The 22,538-nt window shown below is 40.0% G+C and overlaps 2 protein-coding genes and 1 long non-coding RNA gene across 5 annotated transcripts in view; 2 read left to right on the top strand and 1 right to left on the bottom strand.

Moving 5' to 3' along the window:
- The window catches only part of ltbp3 (latent transforming growth factor beta binding protein 3), a 39,459-nt gene extending 32,038 nt beyond the window's left edge, over positions 1-7,421 (top strand). The window contains exons 25-29 of one of the 2 annotated variants that reach the window (XM_031760060.2): positions 2,725-2,853; positions 5,588-5,746; positions 5,829-5,918; positions 6,047-6,175; positions 6,381-7,421. In XM_031760060.2, the coding sequence (XP_031615920.1) occupies positions 2,725-2,853; positions 5,588-5,746; positions 5,829-5,918; positions 6,047-6,175; positions 6,381-6,532 (659 nt within the window). In that variant the 3' untranslated portion in view covers positions 6,533-7,421. The remainder of the gene's footprint in view (positions 1-2,724; positions 2,854-5,587; positions 5,747-5,828; positions 5,919-6,046; positions 6,176-6,380) is intronic. The other variant, XM_031760061.2, reaches the window with a different exon arrangement.
- A 6,195-nt stretch (positions 7,422-13,616) lies between these two features.
- LOC120442175 lies at positions 13,617-16,866 on the bottom strand. The gene is made up of 3 exons (XR_005614540.1): positions 16,689-16,866; positions 14,742-14,826; positions 13,617-13,743 (listed from the first exon to the last, which is right to left on the bottom strand). It is a non-coding gene; the product is annotated as an uncharacterized LOC120442175 (long non-coding RNA).
- Positions 16,867-19,559: 2,693 nt separating this feature from the next.
- Positions 19,560-22,538, top strand: part of LOC116336180 (spectrin beta chain, non-erythrocytic 1) — a 49,721-nt gene continuing 46,742 nt past the window's right edge. For both annotated transcript variants that reach the window (XM_031759971.2, XM_031759973.2), the window contains exon 1: positions 19,560-20,002. The gene's annotated coding sequence lies outside the window, so the exon portion shown is untranslated. The remainder of the gene's footprint in view (positions 20,003-22,538) is intronic.

Genomic DNA, 22,538 nt, shown 5'->3' with positions numbered 1-22,538 from the left:
TGGAGTGTGTCTCATGTTGCAGCAATGACGCACCATTGCAGATGTGCAGATGATGTTCACAGAGGCACTTTGCTGCTGAATAAGGTACAGCTGGGACATAGATGGTTGCCTCAAATTTGAGATCGGTTCTGTCCCACAGAATGGAGGATTACACCTTACAGGTGACATGGGAAGCAATAGCTCATACTGGAGGAGTTCAGGTAACACAGGATCATATTAAGAATCTTGACACTGACCTGTGGTTCGGGACATCGGCTCCAATAAAGCTGACCAGCTCTCATGTTAGCAACAAAAGTAAAATGCTAAGTGCACATGAATTGTCAATTTAAGTCCCACCAGTGGTCATAAACCTCAAGCAGGATACAAGCAGTCAAAATCCCTAAAATTAAAAGAACTCTACCAAGACCAATCCATTGCATCATGTCATCGAAACAAGGCTCTAGCAGCTCCTGGAATGTCCACCTCAGTTTTTTGTGGCTGACATGCTAGAGTTGCAAAAATAGAGAAAGCTTCTTAGATAACATGACCCGGACTCTTGAGAGTACGAAGTATAAATGGTTTGGGTCTGCCTGTTACCACTACAACCACGACATAAATAAATTACTCAGGAACAGGTGGATGGATACTGATGAGTTTAAAATAAACTTACTTCTACATATGCTCTTGTCATAAAATGTTAATTTTGGAAAGCATAAGGCTTGTGTAAAATAGTTTATAACTGTATGCTCTTCACAAAATCCTTGGTACTTCTGTACTGAAAATAGAAATCAAGAGTATGAAACTGAAAACTGTGAAAATCCACTGTGATTAGGTCTCGATTTTAAGCATGACATCTCAGTATTTAGTAAAACCCTATTATGTAGGTTCTAGTCTACAGTAGTCCCACCATATTTTGTTAAATTCAAGCTTCAAGGAAAAGAACAGAGATTTAAAGTAATAATAAACAGAACTCCAATCCAGGTAAATGGCCTACAATGGGGAAAATATTTATTATCAGTTTGCTTACTTACAAAGAAATGAACAGTCTCTAATTTTTATGGTACAGACAGATTGCAATCAGTCAATCAATTAGAGATAGTCCTGATCTCAACTCGTTATGTGTATAAAACACATGTGTCCACAGAATCAGTTTCTTCCAATCAAACCTCTCCACCACCATGGGTAAGACAAAGAGCTGTCAAAGGACATCAGGGACATTTTTGACCTGCACATAGCTGGAATGGACAACAAGACCATCAGTAAGAAGCTTGGTGAGAAGCTGCCAGCTCTTAGTGTTATTATTCAGAAATGGAAGAAATATAAAATGGCCATCAATCGGCCTCGGTCTGGAGCTCCGTAAAAGATCTTGCCCCATACGGTGAGGATGATGAGGAGAAAGGTGGTGAATCAGCCCAAAACTACACGGGAGGAGCTGGTTGATTATCTGAAGGCAGTTGGGACCACAGTTACCAAGAACACCATTGGTAACACAGTGTGCTTTAATCGACTGAAATCTAGCAGCGCCCAAAAGGTCCCTCTGCTTAAGAAGCCACATAAACAGATCTGTCTTAAGTTTGCCAGTGAACAGCTTAAATGATTCAGAGAAGGCTTGGGAGCAAGTGCTGTGGTCAGATAGTGATAGAAAAGAAGTGCTGATTATGACCCAAAGAGAAGCATTCCCACACTCAAGCACGGAGTTGGAAACATTATGCCTTGGGCTGTTACGACTTTACTATGTTAAAAGGCCGTATGAATTAAAATCTTGGACAAGAACCTCCTTCCCTCAGCCAGAAGATTGAAGATGGGTCACGGATGGGTCTTCCAGCACAACAGCGACCCAAAGCATACCACCAAAACAACAAAGGATTGGCTAAAGAAGAAGCATATGGAGTGGCCTAGCTAGTCTCCAGATGTCAGTCTGCAAAACTCATTGCTGGGAGTTGAAGCTTTGAAGTTAAGTGACAGCCAAGAAACCTGAAGGATTCAGAAAGTTTCTGTAAAGTGAAGCAGGCCAAAATCCCTCCTGAGATGTGTGCAGACCTGGTGACCAACTACAAGAAACTTGACAACAGTGCTACTCCTTCAAGAACTAAGTCATGTTTTGCTTGAGGAACAAATACTTATTTCACTCAATGATCCGTTTATAACTTTTATGTAATGTGTCTTTTCTGGCTTTTTCTGGTTGATATTCCGTCTCTCTCTATTGAAATGAAACTACCATCAAAATTAGACACTGTTCATTTCTTAAGTGAGCAAACTTACAAATTCAGCAGGTGATCAAAGAACTAGTTCAGCCACTGTGCATAACAGTACATTCTTACTTTTAAAGTGGCTTTAAATTTATCGGCAGACTGAAATGTAGCTGGAACCGAGCCTCCTATTTTAAACTTTCTGATACATCAGAGGAGTTCTAGGTGTTGTACTGTGCATGGCTAAATTTCATCACAAAAACCTCATGTTTAGTATTTATGAAAAAAATGTAAACAGGTAGCAAACATGACATAGAGGGTAGCTAAGACATAAACCTTACCCTTACAAAAAGAGCTCACCTCAGCCTTAACAAAAAGCTAAATCTGCAGGAAATGTATTTTTCACATCTTCTCAGAAATAAGTGGAAAAAATACTAGTTGCCGGACTGAATTATTCTGAATATCGTAATGTGTTTTTTTTTTTTTCTTTTGGAATTAATAGCCGGCCCCAAGCAGATGTTCCTACTGTAACCAGTGTCTGTGGTGCCCTTTGCAGATGTGAATGAGTGCCAGGACCCCTCGTACTGTAAGAACGGGAGGTGTGAGAACACGCCCGGCTCCTTTCACTGCTTTTGTGACCCTCCCCTCACCTTCAGTGCAGCGCTGAAACAGTGCGTCTATGACGGTGGGTACAAAGCAGCGTCAGCTCACCTGAACCTGACCACTCAAAATGAGCTTTGGCTTACCTCGTCATCTGCCGCTTATGTAATTCCCTACTGTAATTCCTCCAATTTGTGTCCCATCTGGCCTGTACTGGCTCTATCTGGCATTTTACCCAATTTATAGAGAAAGAGTTTCTTGTTCTTTGTGTAGTTATGAAAAATATGATGCATATACATATTTAGGCACACAAACAATGCCAGAGTATGTGACAGTAACCATAGAATTTGCGCAACTCCTCCTGCATTTTTAAATGAAGAAAGAAAAAAAAAACAAAGAAACATGTTCATCTGTTTTGTTTTGGGTTTTTTAAAGTGGTTGATGAAAATTGTATTTATTAGGTTACAGAATTAGTCAGCATCTGAAAGCTTCTCATTTGCTGGAGAAAGGCCTGTACGATACACGATTCACAGCATTAGTTTTCATTGCCAGTGGAGTCATTTAATATTTGCAATTAACACCGCTGCACTTTTTAAGTGTGACAAACATTATAAGTAAACATTATAATACTTTATTTCCAAGAATGCAGAGGCAGAGAACAAACAGTTCCAAAAGCAAATGATCTGTAACTATTCGTTTTTTGCCTAATGAAACTAAACTTCAGCCGTTTGTCTTTTTTTGTCTAGCAAACAACAAGAGTGTTGTTTCCAATTAAACACAGTGCATGAAAGGCTGACAACCCACTCTCAGTAATTCTGCAGAACTATAATATATTTTCAGTCTTTGAGTTTACATTGTCATCTCATCGTATTAGCGTCTTACACTTGTACATCCATCATTTCATTTGTCACTAAAACCAAAGACACTGCAGGAATTGTTATTTGTCAGCCTGTCAGTATCCTGCACATATGAATAACTTAGTAAAAGCAACAATTGTTGGTGTTTTTATGGTTTTGGTAACTCAGTGCTTATCACATATCCACAGATACAAGACGTTATAAATAATTGAACAGAATAACTGAATCTGTTTAAAGTATATAGTGTGATCAGGTCTCCATCCTCCAAATGTAGTTTGGAACGTACACTACAGTCATACGAAAAAAGACTCTTTGCAGTCCAATGAAAAACTAAGTACACCCTTCCACATGTATTAAGAGGGTAAGGAGCAGCCAGGTGCTTCTAAATAAATCCACTTGATTAACTGATCATCGGCAAGTGTGAGCACCTCTATTAAAGCAGAGGTTTTGGATGTTTGCTGGCCAGGAGGATTCAGGTCTTTGTTAACATAATGCCACAATCTTCCCAGGAGTGGACATCTCAGCAAATTCATCCGAATGTCAGACAGCCCAGAGAAAATACAAAAAGTCAAGAGCTTCAACTCAGTCAACATGCTCAGTTACCATGGTAATGTTAAAGTCAATGACAAGCACAATTAGAGAAAGAATAAACAAGTATTTCTTGTTCTCTATAAAAAGATTTAGATTTAGTTTAGATTTGCAAACTTGCATAAGACGACTGGAACTGTGACCGGAATGCACAGCACCGTGATTGACTAAAATTAAACACAGCATATCCACACAAACACTTCAAATCAAGCGTCAAGCAAGGTGGTGGAGGGGTGATGATTTGGGCTTGTTTTGCGGACACGGGACCTGCACCTTCACTTATTGAGTTGGCCGTGAAATCATTCCAGAGTATTTTAGAGTCAAATGTGAGGCAATCTCTAAATCTTGGCTGAATCTGGGTCATGTAGGGGAAAATGACAAAAACTACACAAGCAATTTTTTTTTTACAACAAGAAAAGAATTAAGGAGTTGCAGTGGCCCAGTCCAGACCTCAGCCTGATTTAAATGCTGTAGCGGTACCTTAAGAGAGTTGTGCATAAACAAATGCTTACACATTTCAATTAATTAAAGCAATGTCATAAAGAAGAGTGGGCCGAAAGTTGTCTTACAAGTCTGAATCATGGGGTGTATTTAGTTTTTCACAGGACTCCATGCAGTCTTATTTTCATTTGACTGTATATGGGCAATTGTATTTGGCCACACCTCTTACTTCTCTTAAGAGACATGCAGTCTGCCTTTACAAACAAAACAATGGGTTGCCCTAAATATCTCCCTGAATTTAAGCATGGCACTACAAGGATGCCACTGTGATGACACAAAAAGTCCCTTTTACGTGATCCCACAATCAACAGTAGTGGTTTTATTACGAAGTGAAAGAGTTTAGGAACCAAAGCAACTCAGCCACAAAGTGGCAGACCATGTAAAGTCAAAGCGGTGTGGCCGAGTGCCGAGGCACATAGTGTGTAAATCTCACCAACACCCTGCTGACTGAATAACTGCAGAGTTCCTAACCTCCTCCGCCTTAACAGCAGCACAAAAAGTGTGCTGGGAGCTTCATGGCCCGGGTTTTCATGGCTGAGCAGCTCCTGTAGGTTTAGTGTGTGGGTGGCCTGATACTTTTGTCCATATGGTGTAGATGGATATACATGTTTGAATGGGCGCCTGATGGTTGTTACTCCCAGCCATTACAAGCTAAAAAAAAAATAGTAAAGTATTTGTGTGCTTACTTTGTAGTACAAATAAAAATGTACATTTACTGTTTTTAGGTGTAATTTTCTACGTGAACCAATCTGACTTTTTTCAAATATTGTATATTAAGATTAGTATTCTTTACCTTCTCTTCTTAAATACACTTGAACACTGAGATCAGTTAAAATTTCATGACTTGTTTTTTATTCTTTTTTCCATCTCTAGATCGGACTGCTGCTCACAAGGATGTGTGCTTCACGCGAATTGAGGAGGGCTGGATCTGCAGCGAGCCCCAGAACCGGGTGGTGACGTATTCAGAGTGCTGCTGTCACTTCGGTCGTGGCTGGGGGCCCGAGTGTAACAGCTGCCCTCCCAGAAACTCAGGTGAGCTACTGAAAACTTGCCAGACCTCTTTAGCACTTTATCCATTTATTGAATTAACAAGAATTTTATCTGTTTTACCCAGCAATGTTCAGCCATCTGTGTGGGATGCATCTTGAGACGGAGTCAGACGGGGAGCAGGATTTGCAGGCAGCTTTCCCCAACTACAACCCAGGTAACACTAAATGACAGTTTTGTTAATAATCAGTGATAGCTGAAACATTCCTGCCCTCAGACAAGGCTTATTTATTTACCTCTTTCTGCCCACATTTTCTCTTTTCCCCTGGTTCGTTTTGTGAAAAGGTGACAGTTCAGAAGAAGATTCGGACGAATGCAGCTGCGGACATGGCCGCTGTGTCCGTTCCTACCTGGGCACTATGTGTGAATGTAACCCAGGCTTTAGGCTAGACTACTCGCGTGCTCGCTGTATAGGTCTGTCCTACATATACACTACAAAAATGCAAATACACATATTCTTTTAGACTCCTAGATTATTTTAATAGTGTACATACAGCAGCCAGAAGAGACACATGTCAACTAATATGTGCAGATAGGAACTTTGTTGTGTCAACTAATGTTTGGATTTCTGTTTTATGGCTCATTGTCACTAATGAATACTTGTTTTTCTTTGTTCCAGACATTGACGAGTGTGCAGAACCAGAAGTCCGCGTTAATCCATGCAAGAACGCTCGCTGTGTGAACACTTCTGGCTCGTACAAGTGCTTGTGCAAGCACGGCTTTGCGCCCACGCGTAGGCCAAACGTGTGCGTCCGTCGCAGAACTCGGTAACCTCTGTGCGTTGCTCTGCGTGCCGCTACGTCTCTCCCCGTCTACGCGGCGTGCACAAACAAACCAGCACGTGCTGCTCTTACACGCCTCTCTCATGGTACATACATGGGACTGTGTGAACGCAGTAAACATACAAACATGTTGTCATCGGGAGCCACGTCATAACAATGGCTCATATAAAATGTACAAAACATATCATTGTCAGCCCCTTTTTCATTGGCCAGTCCACATTTTAAAAAATCTGCAACACAGATAAGGAATATGTTTGTTTATTTGTGCGCTAAAAGTATTTTGTAATTATTTTTTTATTTTGAACTGTTTTTGTAGTTTAAATTGTGCATTTTGTGATTTTTGTCATTGACCTCCCAGTTGCTTTTATCTTCTTTTGAATCTTTGATTCAAACAATGAGGAAATGAGTTTCAAACATTTCTATGGTATTATAATTGTCTTTAACCTATTCAGTAGTTGTATATTGTAGGAATGCCTTGTGGTATTCCCATTTACATTCCCAGTTGCATCCACATTCTTTCATGTTAAAGTCATCTGAATTTTATTTCCTTGCCACACATTGTTGACGTTGTTTTTTTGTACAGTTTGTTTCGTGGATTGGTCCCTGTCCTCCCCTTCTTATTTGTTTATGTAAAATATGAGAAACCTGAGGTTTTTGTATAATTTGACATGTGCACCTAAGTGGACTTAAGCTTGATAAAAAACATTTCATGCACTTAGCAATAAATATAATGGAAATATTTGCGAAATATAGCTTATTCTGAAAAAGAAATCAAGCAAGTTTAACACCTATTGCCATTAAACACTGCATCAAAGTATTTAGGAAGCCAAAGATGCTGTTGTGATGAGAAGAATTTGATTAAAAAAATGACAACCTTTCATGCATTTGTTTTTCTTCTGTTTGAGGAAAATATGTTTTTTTTCCACACATATCAAGATATGTGGAAAATAGCAATGCTTTAAGTTCAGACAGACACATTCAGACAGGGAGGCACAAAGTTCTCCCACAGTCATGTTCAGAAATATGCCGGACCGGACTGTGGATGATTCAGTGTTGCCTTTCAAGCACGCCTAGAAAGCAAATAAACCCAGTGCATGGCAGAGTCTCCCAAGATCTTCCATTAGATTTATGTTCATGTGCTTTTTTTTCTCCTCCACACACAGTGGAGGGTACAGTCAGATCATTTTAGAGTTTATTTAAAAAGAAAAATAGAATGTTGTGCTCATAAATGCACATTAATTAGTGTGTAATTACATCCGCTCATTCTCATAAGCTTAGAAATAATTTCATAAAAAAAACATAGGAGTGGGCTTGTGGAAGCCATCATGCTGCCCCACCAACTTGAATACACTTCAATCTAAATGCATTTTATATATGTGTATAAAACTCCCATCTTCGTCCTCCTCACCTCAAGTGAGCTAAAGTCAGGGATCTAACTGGGGTTTTCCCAATATTAGAATTTCAGACTTGTAAACCAGGAAAATGCTTGATACTCAATACCTTTTTCAATACCATGAGCATGATTTTTATTGTATCCTCACAGAAAAGAAGTAATGACAGAGAAGTAACTCCTTGGAATTGGAACCAATGTTCCAAATTTTGAGTTATATTTAACAAAATAAGTATTTAAGTTTAAAGTTTTATATTTTACAAATATTTCGATAATTTCATTAGCAAGCCATTTTAACTACAACAACAGTTGGTTCTAACCTAAGATTGTTGTTTTTCAATAAGTGTGTGAGTCCAACAATGTCCTGCAGTTTACTAACGACAGCTACCAGGGGCTAATAGCAGCTAACAGAGGCTAACAGCACTTAAGCGTAGCAGAAACAGCAGCGCTTAATGACAGAAAAGTTCAGGATATCCTCAACAACTCACCTCAGTATCACTTTGAGACAGAAGTCAGCTTCACTCAAGTTTTACAGTGTCCTCCAGAGTAAATACAGATGAACGGTGGCCAGAGTTGTTTGTCCTACAGTGGCCACCATAGCTAGGATTACGAACTTAATTATGTAGTTCAACTGGTAAGTAAGACAGCAGAACTCAGTTGATTGCAATGTGCAATCTTCTCATTATCTAGTGGTGAGATTTTAAATACTGTAGGCTTAAACATTCTGCAGCATCAGGAAGTATTTATAGATAGATTTTGTTATACTCAAGAAAAAGGTTTCAAGTAGTAACACAGAACAAATGTAGCCATTCCTCTAAGTGCTGCAAATGAGCTCCTACAGATGTTGGATATCAAAGCTTGAAAGTCTTCTCTATAATCATTTTCTACAAGTTCATTTTTATCTGAATCTTAATCTCAAGTTTCAAACACAGTCAGTTTAAACAAGGGCTAAACTATGGAAAATGCTCCTAGTGGTGAAAATGATATCCTAAACTTAAAAGCCCACAAATGGTATCAGCTACCTAAATAATGGCACCATCTTGTGTTCTCTTTGTGTCACTATAATTCCTTCAGTGTTGTGGACATTATTGCCAGGGGCGCCACTAAGGGAAATGTGCTGCTGAAATGTGAAAGCTAAACTGATTTAGCTCTAAGATACAACTGGATTGCACAGAGTTTTGCACAGATTTCAAGCGTTTTCCCACTATCTGAGCATTAAAACAGTAATAGTTATCTATTTGTTCTTATAGGGGTAGGATATTCCAGGCATTACTTTTAGTGAAACAATATGCAGAAATTGACAAAATTCGTCTATTGGTCAGCTGGCTGTGGGTTGGTTTATGTGTGACCTGTTAAATGAGGAAATCCTCTGTGTTTTGAATCACCTTGTTCCTGAACAACTACAGCACAATGCCAACATAATTATTGAGGACAATCCTGAAAATACTGAGGAAGAGGCCGATGAAGAGGGTAGCAATGGTGAGAAGCCAGATTGGAATTAATCTGAAGCTGAACGTGACACTGAAAATCATTCTGGAGCTCTCTAGCCCGGTACCTGGAAGTGGCCAAAAGAGGAGGATGATGATGATGACAATGACCAGATGACCAATAACTGATTCAGGCCCTCCAGCGAACTGTCAGACACCACCTAGGGGCCTGTTTACCACACTCTTGCCAGTTACCTGTGGATATAATTATGTCCAACCTATAAACCAATATGATATCATAAATGAGCCATAATTCTTTTCCTAATTTCTATACCTGCTTTTGACCTAGCAAAGCATCTACAGGAAGGTGTGACTGCACTCCAAGCCAGAGGTAATGTGGTGAGTCACCTGTCGTTTCATGGGGAGTTCCATTGTACACATTTAATAGTTCTTGAAAATACTCAGGCCGACAGTGTTTCTTCTCCAGTAGCAAGCTGTGTCGTGATAGGTCATGAGGCGTCCTGTTAAAATGTTCACACTGTGCGTTACCTTGACGATGATTCAATGTTTTCTTGACCTCATATAACTTGTGCAGCTCCTGAAAATACCCCATTTTCAAAATTTCTGTTTTGAACTGAATGCTCTCAGGCACACAGTACCACTTAATAAATCACTCTCAGAGAAGGACTTTGGCAGTTGTACCAGTATTTGGTCATGTGAAAGTCAGCGTGAACTTCAAATCAAGAGGTCTAGTGGCTAGAAAAGGGTTCATGAGAGCACGTATTTTGGGCTGCGGCAACTTACTGGGCACACATCTCTATAGCTGTTATACCCACTTATCCACATCATCATACATACCAACTCAAGTCTGTCTTAACAGATTCTGCGTGCACTCCAGTCCCTGTTGTACACTCTCCAGAACAGCTTCCTGTAAACAAAACGATACTCTCTTAAATGTCCATCATTGATTACTTGATACAGCAATCCTTCAATTTTCCTGACTTGGGGCCACTGTCAGAGCAGAGAAGTCAAAGGTTTAGCCAAACCTTTTCTCTGTTGATAGGTAAGTTTTTTCTTTTGGGTTCAAAACTGCCTGAAGGACTCGACAGTAGAGTCAGCATTCTGATACTGTTGCAGCTCTTACTTAGCATAACCTGCCAGAGTGGATGTATTGCCCTGGGAGTCTCTAAGGTGACTGTCTTGCTCAGTTGCCATGACATGAGCTTGCCTGACCTGACAGCACTTTACGCCTGCGCTTACTATCTCTGGCACTAAAGCTGTTGCTCAGTTGATTAAGTTACAAATGGATATACAGCCATCAAACTCCTCTTCATCTCCCAAAGGGTGGAGCAGAGGGTGGTTATCTGTTTGTACAGTGAATTTGCAGCCCAGGAGATATTTCTTAAATTTCCCAGACAGCTCATTTGAGAGCGAGCAGCTCTCACTTCATGTTGCTGTAATTTCTGTTATTTCTTTCTGCAGTCTCCTACTGGCATATGCTATGACATGTTTTCTGCTACCCTGCACCTGGCAAAGAACTGCTCCCAGTCTTAAGCTGTTGGCATCCATCTCAAAAATAAATGAGAGCGAGAAATCAGCATAAGCAAGGAGAGAAGCACTCGTAAGCCTCTCTTTCAGCTATTCAAAAAACTCTTGGTGTCCTCACACTTTCAAACAGGTTTTTACATTTAGCCGGGTATTTTCCTGAACACTCACATTATGTATTCATGTAGTGCATGCAAGCTACAAAAATCCTCCTGTAATAACTTTTTTGACATAAAGTCCAAGAAATCACCCCAGTCTTTTACTGTGGTGTGCACTGGCCACTGGTTCACAGCGGCTATCTTGGCTGGGTCCATAGCTCCTCAGCTGAGATCTGATTCTAAAGTGTACACTAGATCAGGGGAGGTAACATTTTTACAGCCTGAACTTTAACTCTGTGTCCCTGAATCTTTGCAACACTGTCTGAAGACATGCCAAACGGTATTCAAAAGTTGACGAATGGACTAATATGTTGTTTTAGTATACAAGCTTGAAAAGACTGAAAGGCATTCACAGCGGCATGCATGAGTCTTTCCAAAGTCGCCAGACCACTGCAAACACCAAAAGCTCAGCTAAATTTGATCCCTGTATCCAATAGGTTCCTAGCCTTTAACCCACATCCCTCATTTTCATCTTTTGTACACATACTAACTACTCTTTCAGAAAAAAAAATAACTTGAAAAAGGCTTTTGAGTGGAGTGAAACTTTGGTCTGGGATTTTTGTATGATCTTTGTCTGACAGGCTTCCTTACCACATTCATACCACCTCAACAATTTTATCTAAAGTAGCAGATGGCTTTTCTTGATTTCCATACATAGACAGACTTCCTTCGACTACATTGTCACCCAGTGATGTCATACTCTTAGCAACTCTAGTGCCACTAGGCACTAGAAGACTTTTTGTCTTCTAGAGACCAAGCAACAGCTTCCTGAAATACATAAAAAAGCATTCACTCTGTCTTGTCTCTCACCATCTTGTGAAGCTCCCTTCACAGTGCAGAACGTCTTAGTCCCACAAACTGTTCTCTCGCTGCCATCTTTGCATCAGATACTGCATCTGGCTTCTGTTTAAGGGATGAGTGGAGGATCTGGGTCAGTGTGTGCAAGTACTCAAAGAAATCTTCACCTTCCAGCTGGGGATGACTATGAAAGGTACCCAACAGCTGTGCTATACTGGGCTTCTCTGAGAAAGTTTCTCCCTTGGTACATAAACAGATTTCTTCAAGTGTGGAACCCCTGAGGGGAGACAGGATGAAGTCAACCTGATCATCTTTGCCTAGGTTTCTAGTTTTGAGAGGCTTTGGTACTTGATCAATAAAATCATCAACAGAACGGCCATTCATTACTCTTGGATGTGGTGCACCGATGGCAAATATACATATGCCTTGCTAGCTCCACAACTCAAAACAGTTATTACCCATTTCTGACCCTTTGGCCTGAAACTCAGTGTCAGAGTCCCTTTCTATAGTTTCCCCGAAACCCTGGTTATCACCATCGTCTCTGTCTGACATAGTGAAGTGTCTGCGTGAGGCTTAATTCTAAGTCAGGATACAAAAAAGTATCTCAACAGTGCAGCAATGCAGAAGATCAAGAAAAAGGATTACACAAGGGCCTCTTTCACAACCGATGATCAGCTTTCCACAATTCTATTAACATCCACCCAAATACGGTTACACTCAAGGACAGAACCCAATGTATTTCCCAAATTCAACACGTTTGAATACTTATTAGTTAGAACACACAGTTTGAAAGGATATTTATGTCAAGATAATAAGCCTGTATTTCCTGCAAACATCAGTGCTCATAAACTAGACGTCAATGCAATCTACCGTTCTTTGCACTCACAGCGGTACCTCAAAAGGAGCAGTGCCATCTAGTGGCGCAATTTAAAACAACAGATCTTCCCCCACCTGGCTACATTTACTCCATCTGTCCAAGTTCTCCTCTTCCTTTGCCATTATTTTCTTCATCTCCCTGACTATCCTACTTTTCTACCTTTGAATACTATATGCACTGAAGACAACACTTATTCATTTCATTTAGTCACTGAAGTTAATTATTTTTCAATAAAATAAATGATGAAAATCTGAATTTTGACATTGCATTGCATTATTACTTTGACATTTGACATTTTTTGTTTTTGATTTATATTTGAAAGGTAATTTCTAAAATGTTTGCATTTACAAAGAGTTTACTTTTGACTATCCCCTCCCTGCAAAAATAAAACATAAACTCAAATAAAAACCCACACTAGAGGGAGCTGCTAGTACATGTACAGCACTGTGTTTTTTCCATTAATCTTCAGTCCAGCTGCTCCTGCATACTTGATTTTTGTGGGGGAAACATGCTGTATGTGCTTTATTCACAAATTAAACATCAACTTGAATGTTACAAACAATTTCAGTTTTTGACTTATTTCAGTCTGCTTGTCTGGCAAAACGATTTGGTCTGATAAACAACACAGTGGCTGCAAAAAGTAAGCAGTTATCATGACTTGCCTTGACTCATGTATAGACTCCCATGCCTGCTGTGACCTCCTAAAAATACTAATTATATGAAACGCTAAAGAATGTGAGTGGCTCCACAGTATTATCATGGGATTCATAAACATTAACTCCCTGTAAAACAGCTCATCTTCTGATTTGCAAACCACAAAAACTGTCACAACTCCCCCACTCAGCTTTGCTTCCTATTTGTCCAGACCTGTAGTCGGTCCCAATTTCTGTGCGCTCTGTGAGTCACGTTGCACCATAGTGGCACCACAGCTCCTTGGTGTCCTGGTTTCATTCTGTCTAATTATTATATAATTTCAAACTGGAACAGCAGGGTGACCTCCAGCAACTAGTTTGGGGAGAAACAGAGATAAGAAAAGGGACAGCAAAGACAGATGAGCAAGAACCAAACCAGAAATAGCATAGGTGTTCTCCGGAGAAAACTCAAAAAGTTGTGCTGGAGATAAAAATATCTGTTAGTGGGTCATGCTGACCGGAGTATAACCCGCTGGGTGTCGCTGGCTGTGGACTGCAGCGACTAAACTTTCCTCTTTGTTGGTCTAATACAGTTTTGGTTGACTTTGGAGGCGGAGAGACAAATACAGCATATGGTGACGCTTGGAAATGACAAGCATATTTCACATCTGCCACTTCGCAATTACAGAGCAAGATGATCTGCATTTTTTTCTTTAACATTTACTGGGAAAACTCATAAAGACTGAGTCATAAAGTCTCCCCAGATTTTTCAGGATAATTATGTCAGTGTGTGAGTGTATTTAGGTTGGTTTACTCTTCAATATGCTCGAAGTTTAGAGGTTGATTAATACAAAGAGGGAATGAAAAGGGGAAGATGATCTAGGTTGAAATGCGTTGTTAGCTGTCTGGAAAATCTGTTTGCACTGTTGTGGATAAAGAGTGGTTGATTTATACGCTCTATCTACTGTATATACTTTCAACACTGGTCACACATAAAGGCAGCTACTACTCCTTCTTTTGGCTACTCCTTTTATGGGTTGGCACAGCGAATCACCTGCCTCCATGTCACCCTGTCACTAGCATCATCACACCAACTCTCAGCATGACCTTCACTATATTGATGAGTCTTCACGGTGGTCTTCCTCTTTTCCTCCTATTTAACATACAGGCAGCAACAAGCGCTGATTAAAAACAGCAAAAATTATTATTTATTTTTTTTAGGTTTATCAATAGATAAACTTTCAAGATTTAATATAAATAAACTGACCATAGCATTAGCATAGGCAGGCCACTGCTCAAGCTTCCCGGCTCATCATTCTACCAGCAGTTGAATCTCATGAGATACATTTACTTTGTTTTGCTTTAACTCACCTACAATTGCTCCATGTCTGCAAGCCTCTTTGCAACCCAACTCCACTCCATGTTTCATGTTGTGTAGGACATAAAAGGATGGCACCTGTAGGGCAGGATTTGCAGGGTTATTTTGCATTAGTACCTGCGAATGTGCCTTTTTCTTACAATTTATATTTTCAGTTAATTGGGAGGGTTTTGAATTAATTTGCAAAGTGGACACTATGCAGTACATATCATATCTGTGATCTGTTTGACATGCTGTATCTGGAATAAATGCTCAGTCTTGTTTCTTCAGCTTATAAGGGCTGCAGCGCAAAGAGAGACCCCCTTCAATTACCCAGCTTTAATGAGGGTAGTGTTAATCAAACACACAGACTGTTTTGAGGTTGGATGGGGGTTGGGGGATGGGGGGAGGGGGTGTATACACAGACTTTATCAGACACCACCCTCCAGCACCACCCCGCTCACTGCACGCACCAGTGATGACCCCACCCACCCAGGTCCCATCTATAGTGAGCAGACAGAAGGGGGTTTATCTCAAACTGCTGCAATCTGCAGAAATCACTGTGCTGGACACACTCTGGCAGCCAGTGGCAGCCTTATATCCCACGCTCAGCTCTTTTCCTTTGTCATGGTGGATTGTGGCTGAGCTGTCTGCTTGGGTGTGGGTCTTTAAACAGAGGTGGGTGACTAGGACTGAGGGCGTAAACAGGTTCTGTGCGTGTGTGTGTGTGTGTGAGAGAGAGAGAGAGAGAGAGAGAAAGAGAGAGCTATCGTTCCTGATGCACAAGCATGCAGCTCAGTTGAGTGATTTTTGAAGACCCGGAGCTTTCTTTTATTCTTAAACACTGCTGTGTAGCATCTGGTCAAAGACGCGTGATTTCCTTTACACACCTAAATCCACCTTAACTCTAGTGTCTTAAGGCCTCATTAAGATCATTGTGTAGTTACAAGTCACATTGTTTCAAGACAAAAACATTTTAGAGATGAAGAGAAATGTGCCCTGATAGGTGTCAATGATGAGCTTGTATATACAGCATTATTAGCTTAGCAGTTTTATATCCAACCTGTTCACAGCTTTTAATTGATAGATAAATATTTGGTAAAGTTTTTACTCTTTGCACTTATCGGTGTTATTCAGTCATCCTAAGGAGGGAGTAGTTTACTCAAGGTTACCCTACATTACATTCCAGATGTGACATGGTCTCATTTGTGTGGTTAACAATAGGTTTTCTGTAATAAATCTGACTGTTAAAGCTCAAACCTCTCTAAACTTACATCATAATGTTCCAAATCCCCACAAAGTAAGTACTTTAAGCCAATCAAATTCTACTTGAATACTTATTGAACACATTTCAACTGTTTTATGGCTTCACACTGCCACCTCATTAAACAGGCAAATCCATTATCCATATGGTTTATATCCCCATTCTTCTTTCAGATTTCAAATCAACAACTTTTCCCAGTTTTCCTTTCACACCTTTTTTTTTTTGCATTAAATATAGTTAAAGATGTTGCAAATCAAAAACAACCTTTCTAGCTGCAGCTGTAAAGAGGCTGCTCATTTGGAAAACTCCAATAAAACGTCCATAGCAAAAATGCAAAGTGTTCAAACCACTCTAACAACACAGCAGAGCTTTTTCATTACCACTAACTGCCTTTAATGAGTAGCATGCTTTTTTTTCTTCAAATTGCTGAGCCCTCCCTAAGAGACCCAACATCCCATAAACCCCTCACCACCGCCACTTTTTTTGGTTTCGCTACACCCGTCGATGGGCCGGACCTAGACCAAGACTCAAAACTGATTTAGGTGTCAGTTTGGGTGCCTTCCTCATTTCTAGTCAACAGTGAACCAACATGAATGAATGGCTCCCTAGAGTGTTCATCTTTTCTAACTGCTGTAACCATCAAGACACTGCACACACTGTAGTGCAGCAGAGAAAAAGCACACAGGAAAACACTTACCCATGGTGCTGAGACACTCTTTCATGACCATGTTCCGGAGCTTTATGAATAACCCAGATCTCAATGACCCGCTTTATGTTGCACACCAGCCAGGTGCTGCATAGTGTCTCAGGAATTATTTAGTAGAACTGCAGTTCCTCGAAGATAACCCTCTGAACTGACGCAAAATCTGGAGTAAAATCTGAAAAGAAAAAAGAAAATAAAGGTCAAGACTGTGGTGTTGAGAATAGGTCTTTCATTTCAAAAAGTGCAAAATGTAATCTTGCAGTATAGTGCATTAATATGGAACAAAATCCTAATCCTAAGAAATCCCAACAAAGAAGGAGATAGCCTAGTTCGAGAATCTGAAGCTTTAAGGTCCAGTGACACATTTAATACACCCAGCATTTAAGGATATTTTACACATTTAAAGTAATAAGAGAATTATAGACCAAAAAAACTTTGAATATGCTGACCCTTTGTCATGAAATAATTTGCTTAATGACTGGAGAATTGTCGGAGCTATAAAAGGAATTTAAGCCCACCTTAAAAGGGCACTTCACTCGAAATATACAATGTAGCTATATCCCCTCTATTGTTGTATGAGTTTCCCAGTTTTGGAGGGATCAGCTGTACAACAGTAGAAACAACTTTCTTGTCTTGAATTTAATAGAAAAAAAATATTACTTGCTTTAGTTCAAGAATATGTACTTGGCATTATGGACAAACACTGGATGGAGGTGCATCCAAAAAGGTCACAATGCTCCCTCAGCTGAATTCTGCTAACATACTTCGACTATAGGTTACATTAATTCATACAGATTGGTGATAAAAAATTAAACACTCACAGTGCTGATAAATTATTGCAGTGAGAACTCAATTCAATTATCCAGTTACTGGTAGTTTAGTGCTTCTGCACCAATCATGTTAACCAGAATGGAGGACACTGCGCGGATGGACCTGTGCAGGTTAAACCTTGGGAAGCACCCCTCATGTGTCTTTGAAACTAAAAACGGCCTTCGTCAGCTTACGCAGCTAGTTTTAAAACAAGTAACTCGCTTGAAAATTGCAAAACAAATGGAAATGCGCTGAAGATAGTCTGTGCTCTCAGTCAGCTGTCCTAGTGTCTGTGCATGAGTGATTTATTGATCCACTTCTGCGCCTAGAGAAAATGTGTCTCCTGCTTGTCTCCTAATTTGCTTCTGCAATCTAAGACAGATATTTTTACACTTTTATAACTGTGGATTCATTTTTCTATGAGCGTGGTCTATGGTTGTTATTATGCATACCAGTTCGTGATTGTGGTTTAAAGTGGCTCATTTATTCTTAAATTTATTGTGTAGACTGGCACAGTGTATAGATTTAGTAATCACAGAAGACTGACTCTTGTAATACCCTTTAAAATGTAAATGTAACAGATACTACTGTACATATTTGCTTATAAATTCTAGACGAAGTGTATGTGAGTGCAAGCACTTTTTTTAATGGAATAGCAAAGTGACTTGAACCAGATGCCCTCTTGTCAAAGTTGGTTGCCTGTTCAGTTCATATGCTCTGGCGCTGACACAGACCAGGCCTAAGAAACTATCTACAGCAGATAAACAGCATTTGAAAGTCATGTCCTTAAGAAACAGGAAAATATCCAGCAGAGATCCAACGAAGGACCTGAGTGATGCATCTGGCCCTTCACTTGATCCATCTATTGATCACCAAAGCCTCATCAGAAACAGTCTCAGAGGAAGGGTGGCTGTCAAGAAGCCATTCTTAAGGAAGGGAAACAGAGAAAATGCTGACGTGTACCAAATTTCACAAGAGCTGGACTGAAAATCAGTGACAGCTGGTCTTATGGAGTGATGAATGAGTGATGAAATTTGACATTTTTGCTTCAAACTGCTATCGGTATGCATGGAGAAGGCCAGGAGAGAGGTACAACAGTGAGTATCTACAGCCATAAAGCCATAAAGCACAGTGGAGGCTCTGTCATGTTTGGGACTGCATTTCAGCTAGTGGTGGGGATCCGGTCAGAACTGATAAAACAAATAGTGTCAGGTCAATTGGAGAACATTTGACTGGGATTTTTCAGCATGACAAATGACACCTCAGACACACTGCCAGTACGGTAAATGGTAAATGAACTGGTTTTTATAAAAATGTTCTTAGAAAAGTTCTATATAAGAATCATAATGACAAGTATGTTGTATAAAGTTGTATAAAGTATGCACTTTATACCACTAGCCTCATTCACCCATCCATTTAAGCCCCTTTCTATGCTTATGTGTTTTCTAACATTAACATCTAACATTCACTCCCATCAGAGAGCAACTTGGGGTTAGTAAAGATAAACTACCCCCCCTTCAAAAAAGCATACCTACATAGAATCTTCATGCCTCACAATAAGTCATGGATTGGTCTCCCCAGATCTCAATACCAAAGCAGTGTGGGATCATCCTGACAGAGTGACCAACAAAAAGCAGCCAACATCCAAAGGAGAGCACTGGGAAGTCCTAGAAGAACTATGTTTCAGGTTAGTAAGAATTATTGTACGTTTCAATGAAATGCTTTACAATTTTCCTAGCATAATATAAAGAAATGGGGGGCTGGTTTGACACTTGCACAGTACTGTAGATAGACAGAGTCTAATTAAAAGCGTGGTATATGAAAGTGAAAGCTTTCCGTTTTAGCACCAGGGACAGCACCAGACACAAGGACAGAGCATCATCTTCCTGCTATTGTTGAGAATACTGATACTGTGAGAATACTGCGCGACTGTGAAGGGTCAGAACCCAACCTACACACCCTCCCACTCACCCTCCACCTAACCCCCTCCCACGCACATCCCTAGCTACCACCACCACATCTACTTTTTCTTTCTTCTCCCTGTTGAACGTTAGCACAGGGAGCTGGAGTCAGTGAGGTACGGACGGCCCTTCGGATGCTCGGCTGCCGGGGGGGGGAGAAGAAGCTGCTGCGGATATCCGTCTCATACCTGCCTCAAAACGGGGTCCTCTCAGCCTGTATATGTTTTTCCCCCCCAGCAGACCGTTTTGCTGTGTGAAAGCTAAATAAAGAGAGAGCCTGGTCTGGTTTCGTAACGCGCTGCACCGCTAGCAGCGCGGAGGGAAAGAGGTTTTTCGAGGATGCGGATTTAAAGGGAAGACGTTATCAGTGCCACCTGGGATTTTTGTTAAACCGTTAAAATTCTAATTTAGCGTAGCCGGACGCGTCCGAGAGCAAAGGAAGATTTTTCACATGTTTGGTTAAATTTCGCATATAGCGACGCGATAGGACAAAAAAGAAAACACCGAGAGCCTCTTAAACAGAAGAGAAAATAAGGGGTAAGTGTGTGTGTTGTTTTTTTGTTTTTTTTGTCTCTTTATTTTCCCCCACCAGCAGGCTAGCCACTCGTAACAAAGCTAATGAGGGGGGGGAGTCTGATATTCAGGTGACTTGCTGTTAGCTTGCCACTGCTATTAGCTTTTCATGCCAAAAGACAACGTTTTCTGTTTTACATTTCTGTGACTGGAGATAAGCCTGCATATATTTCTGTTATGTTAGCTGCCTGGTTGGGAAGTGTCCAACTGCAGCGCGTTGTGTTAGTCGTTGGGAACATCTCTGTGTACGTCTGCCTCTTCTTGCCTTTGTTTGAATCGATGTCAAATGCAGCCACATTTTATCTGCGTGTTGTGCACAGCCAGTCAGCCAGCCTGCCTGTGGATCTTTGATTCAGCATCTGCTTCTACACCAACCAAGCCTTGCCGCTTGCCCCTGGCTATGTTTTTTACGTACCATACCATGATATGCTACAGTGCTGGCATCTTGTAAAGCTATGGGCTTCGTGGTTATGTTATGTTATCATATGACATTTGAGATTTATTCTGCGTGCCTGGCCTAGGCTGTGAGTCATAGCTTGGGATGCATCAGGTAAAAGTAAAAATGAGGGCTCACTAGGGAAGAGATGATTGTAATCAAAGGCCAGTGAACACGTTGTTTTGAAATGTGCAAGTTTGCTACATGGACATCAAGCGCCTCACTTTTTAACTAGCAGATAGCACGGAGCTGGCATTTACTGGCCACCACGTGTAGATCCATGTTTCACTGGCCCAGAAACGTCTGCACTGAAAATGGTTGGAAAACAAAAAACCTCACATGGCATATATGGTTTATTGTAATCAGTATTCTTGATGAGGAATTTGCAATTTGATGTTTTTGTCTAACGTGGGTAATGGGTAACACCCATGATGGGGTGTTTTTGTTGATTTTATGTACGTATTTATTTATTTTTAAACCTTAAAACACAAATTAGTAAAACAGGGCTAAAATGTTTAGGTGTTGTAAACCAAATCCACACAGTAGCTAAGGAGTTTGTTGATGTCACTTAACTGCTGTTAGGGCCAGAAGAGTCTGCAAGGAAATGGGTTTGAAACCAAAGTGAGGATCTCTTCATTAGAAGACAGTCATCCAGTTGTTCTCAGCACAGTACACCTCTGGTTTATGGCTCAGTTTATATTTCAGTGACTGATTCTCTAGCTTTACACAGTAGGTTAGAAAGCAGAGTAATTCTGTGATATTTCTATTACCTTTCCCCCCCCTTTCCTGTATCATAGGCCTGAAAACTAGTTCGTATGTTAATGTTTGATATAATTGTATGATTTTTTTTTTTTTTTTTTTTTTTTTTTTTTTTTTTTTTTGGTTGTTGTTGAATTCATGTCTATAACAACACAAAATAACAAGTAAAATATATTATAAAATGTCATTTTAATTTCATGTAGGTTTTGGGATGTTTTAATTGGTAAAGACCCTTCCTGCCTGTCCTCAGTTCATATTCATCACAAAAAAATTAGGGACAGTTTCCAGTGCAGGGTAGTCCAGTACATCATTAAAACCCACTATGACCTCAATAATAAACGTAATCATGATTTTTACTGTGACAACTCTGAATATGTTAAAGCTTTGTAAAATTTATGGCAGAGATGATTTGGTGGTGAGTGTTTGACATTCAGCAGTGTGTTATGAAACAGTGTTGGATTTTGTGCCGTTCTACACTTCATATGTTTTCTATCCCTGGTATTAAGGCTTGTACAACTATTGTCTCCAAATAGCCACACTAAGGTTTTTTTATGGCTTGAAATAAGCCTTAAGGGGGTGACTAGGCACATAAACATGACTGGCATGTATGTAGCTGAGGCAATGAGTCTGTGCTACTTAACATACATCTCTGCACTTTCTGTTATTTATGGCCATTGATGAATGAAAATGTTGTTGTTGATTGAAAACTAAACAGGACCAATCCTGCATACCTAAATGATAGGGAAGTACTGATATATTGGCTTTATGCTGTTGTCAGTCAATACTAGCCACTTATAAAAAAATGAAACACATTTACAGATGGCAGTGGCTGACAATTTTGTTACATCACAATCACAATAAGACTAAAAAAGTTATTTTCGTCACTTTTTCGTGGTATGTAACAGAAATGAATGACAACAGTAACAAAACAAACAAAGATATTGCTGTCAGCCATTGAAAGCTGTAAAGGTAAACACATAATGAATTGACCTAACATTTCAGAATTGGATCATACCTACCATTATATTGTAAAAAAAGATGAATATGAAGCCAGTAATTTAATTATTCAGCATTAGCCAGTTATTCTGCTTGTCTCTTTCTTTGTGGAGTTGATCCCAGTTGTTCTTGCTACAAACAAATTTTGCTTTTCATATGATTAATTTGAAGAATAGGTCAGTCTTCTTGTCTTTGTTAGTAGCTTTTCTTCAGATGTATTAACATAAATAGGCTCTTTCTGGACTGCTAATACACATTTTAATCGGGGCATTGGCTAGACTTGGAGAAAATATCAGCATACATATATAC

This window comes from Oreochromis aureus, linkage group 10 (assembly GCF_013358895.1).
Source record: "Oreochromis aureus strain Israel breed Guangdong linkage group 10, ZZ_aureus, whole genome shotgun sequence".
Lineage (NCBI taxonomy): Eukaryota > Metazoa > Chordata > Actinopteri > Cichliformes > Cichlidae > Oreochromis > Oreochromis aureus.
The sequence above is the reverse complement of the archived record's forward strand: the minus strand, read 5'-3'. Positions and strand labels throughout refer to the sequence as shown.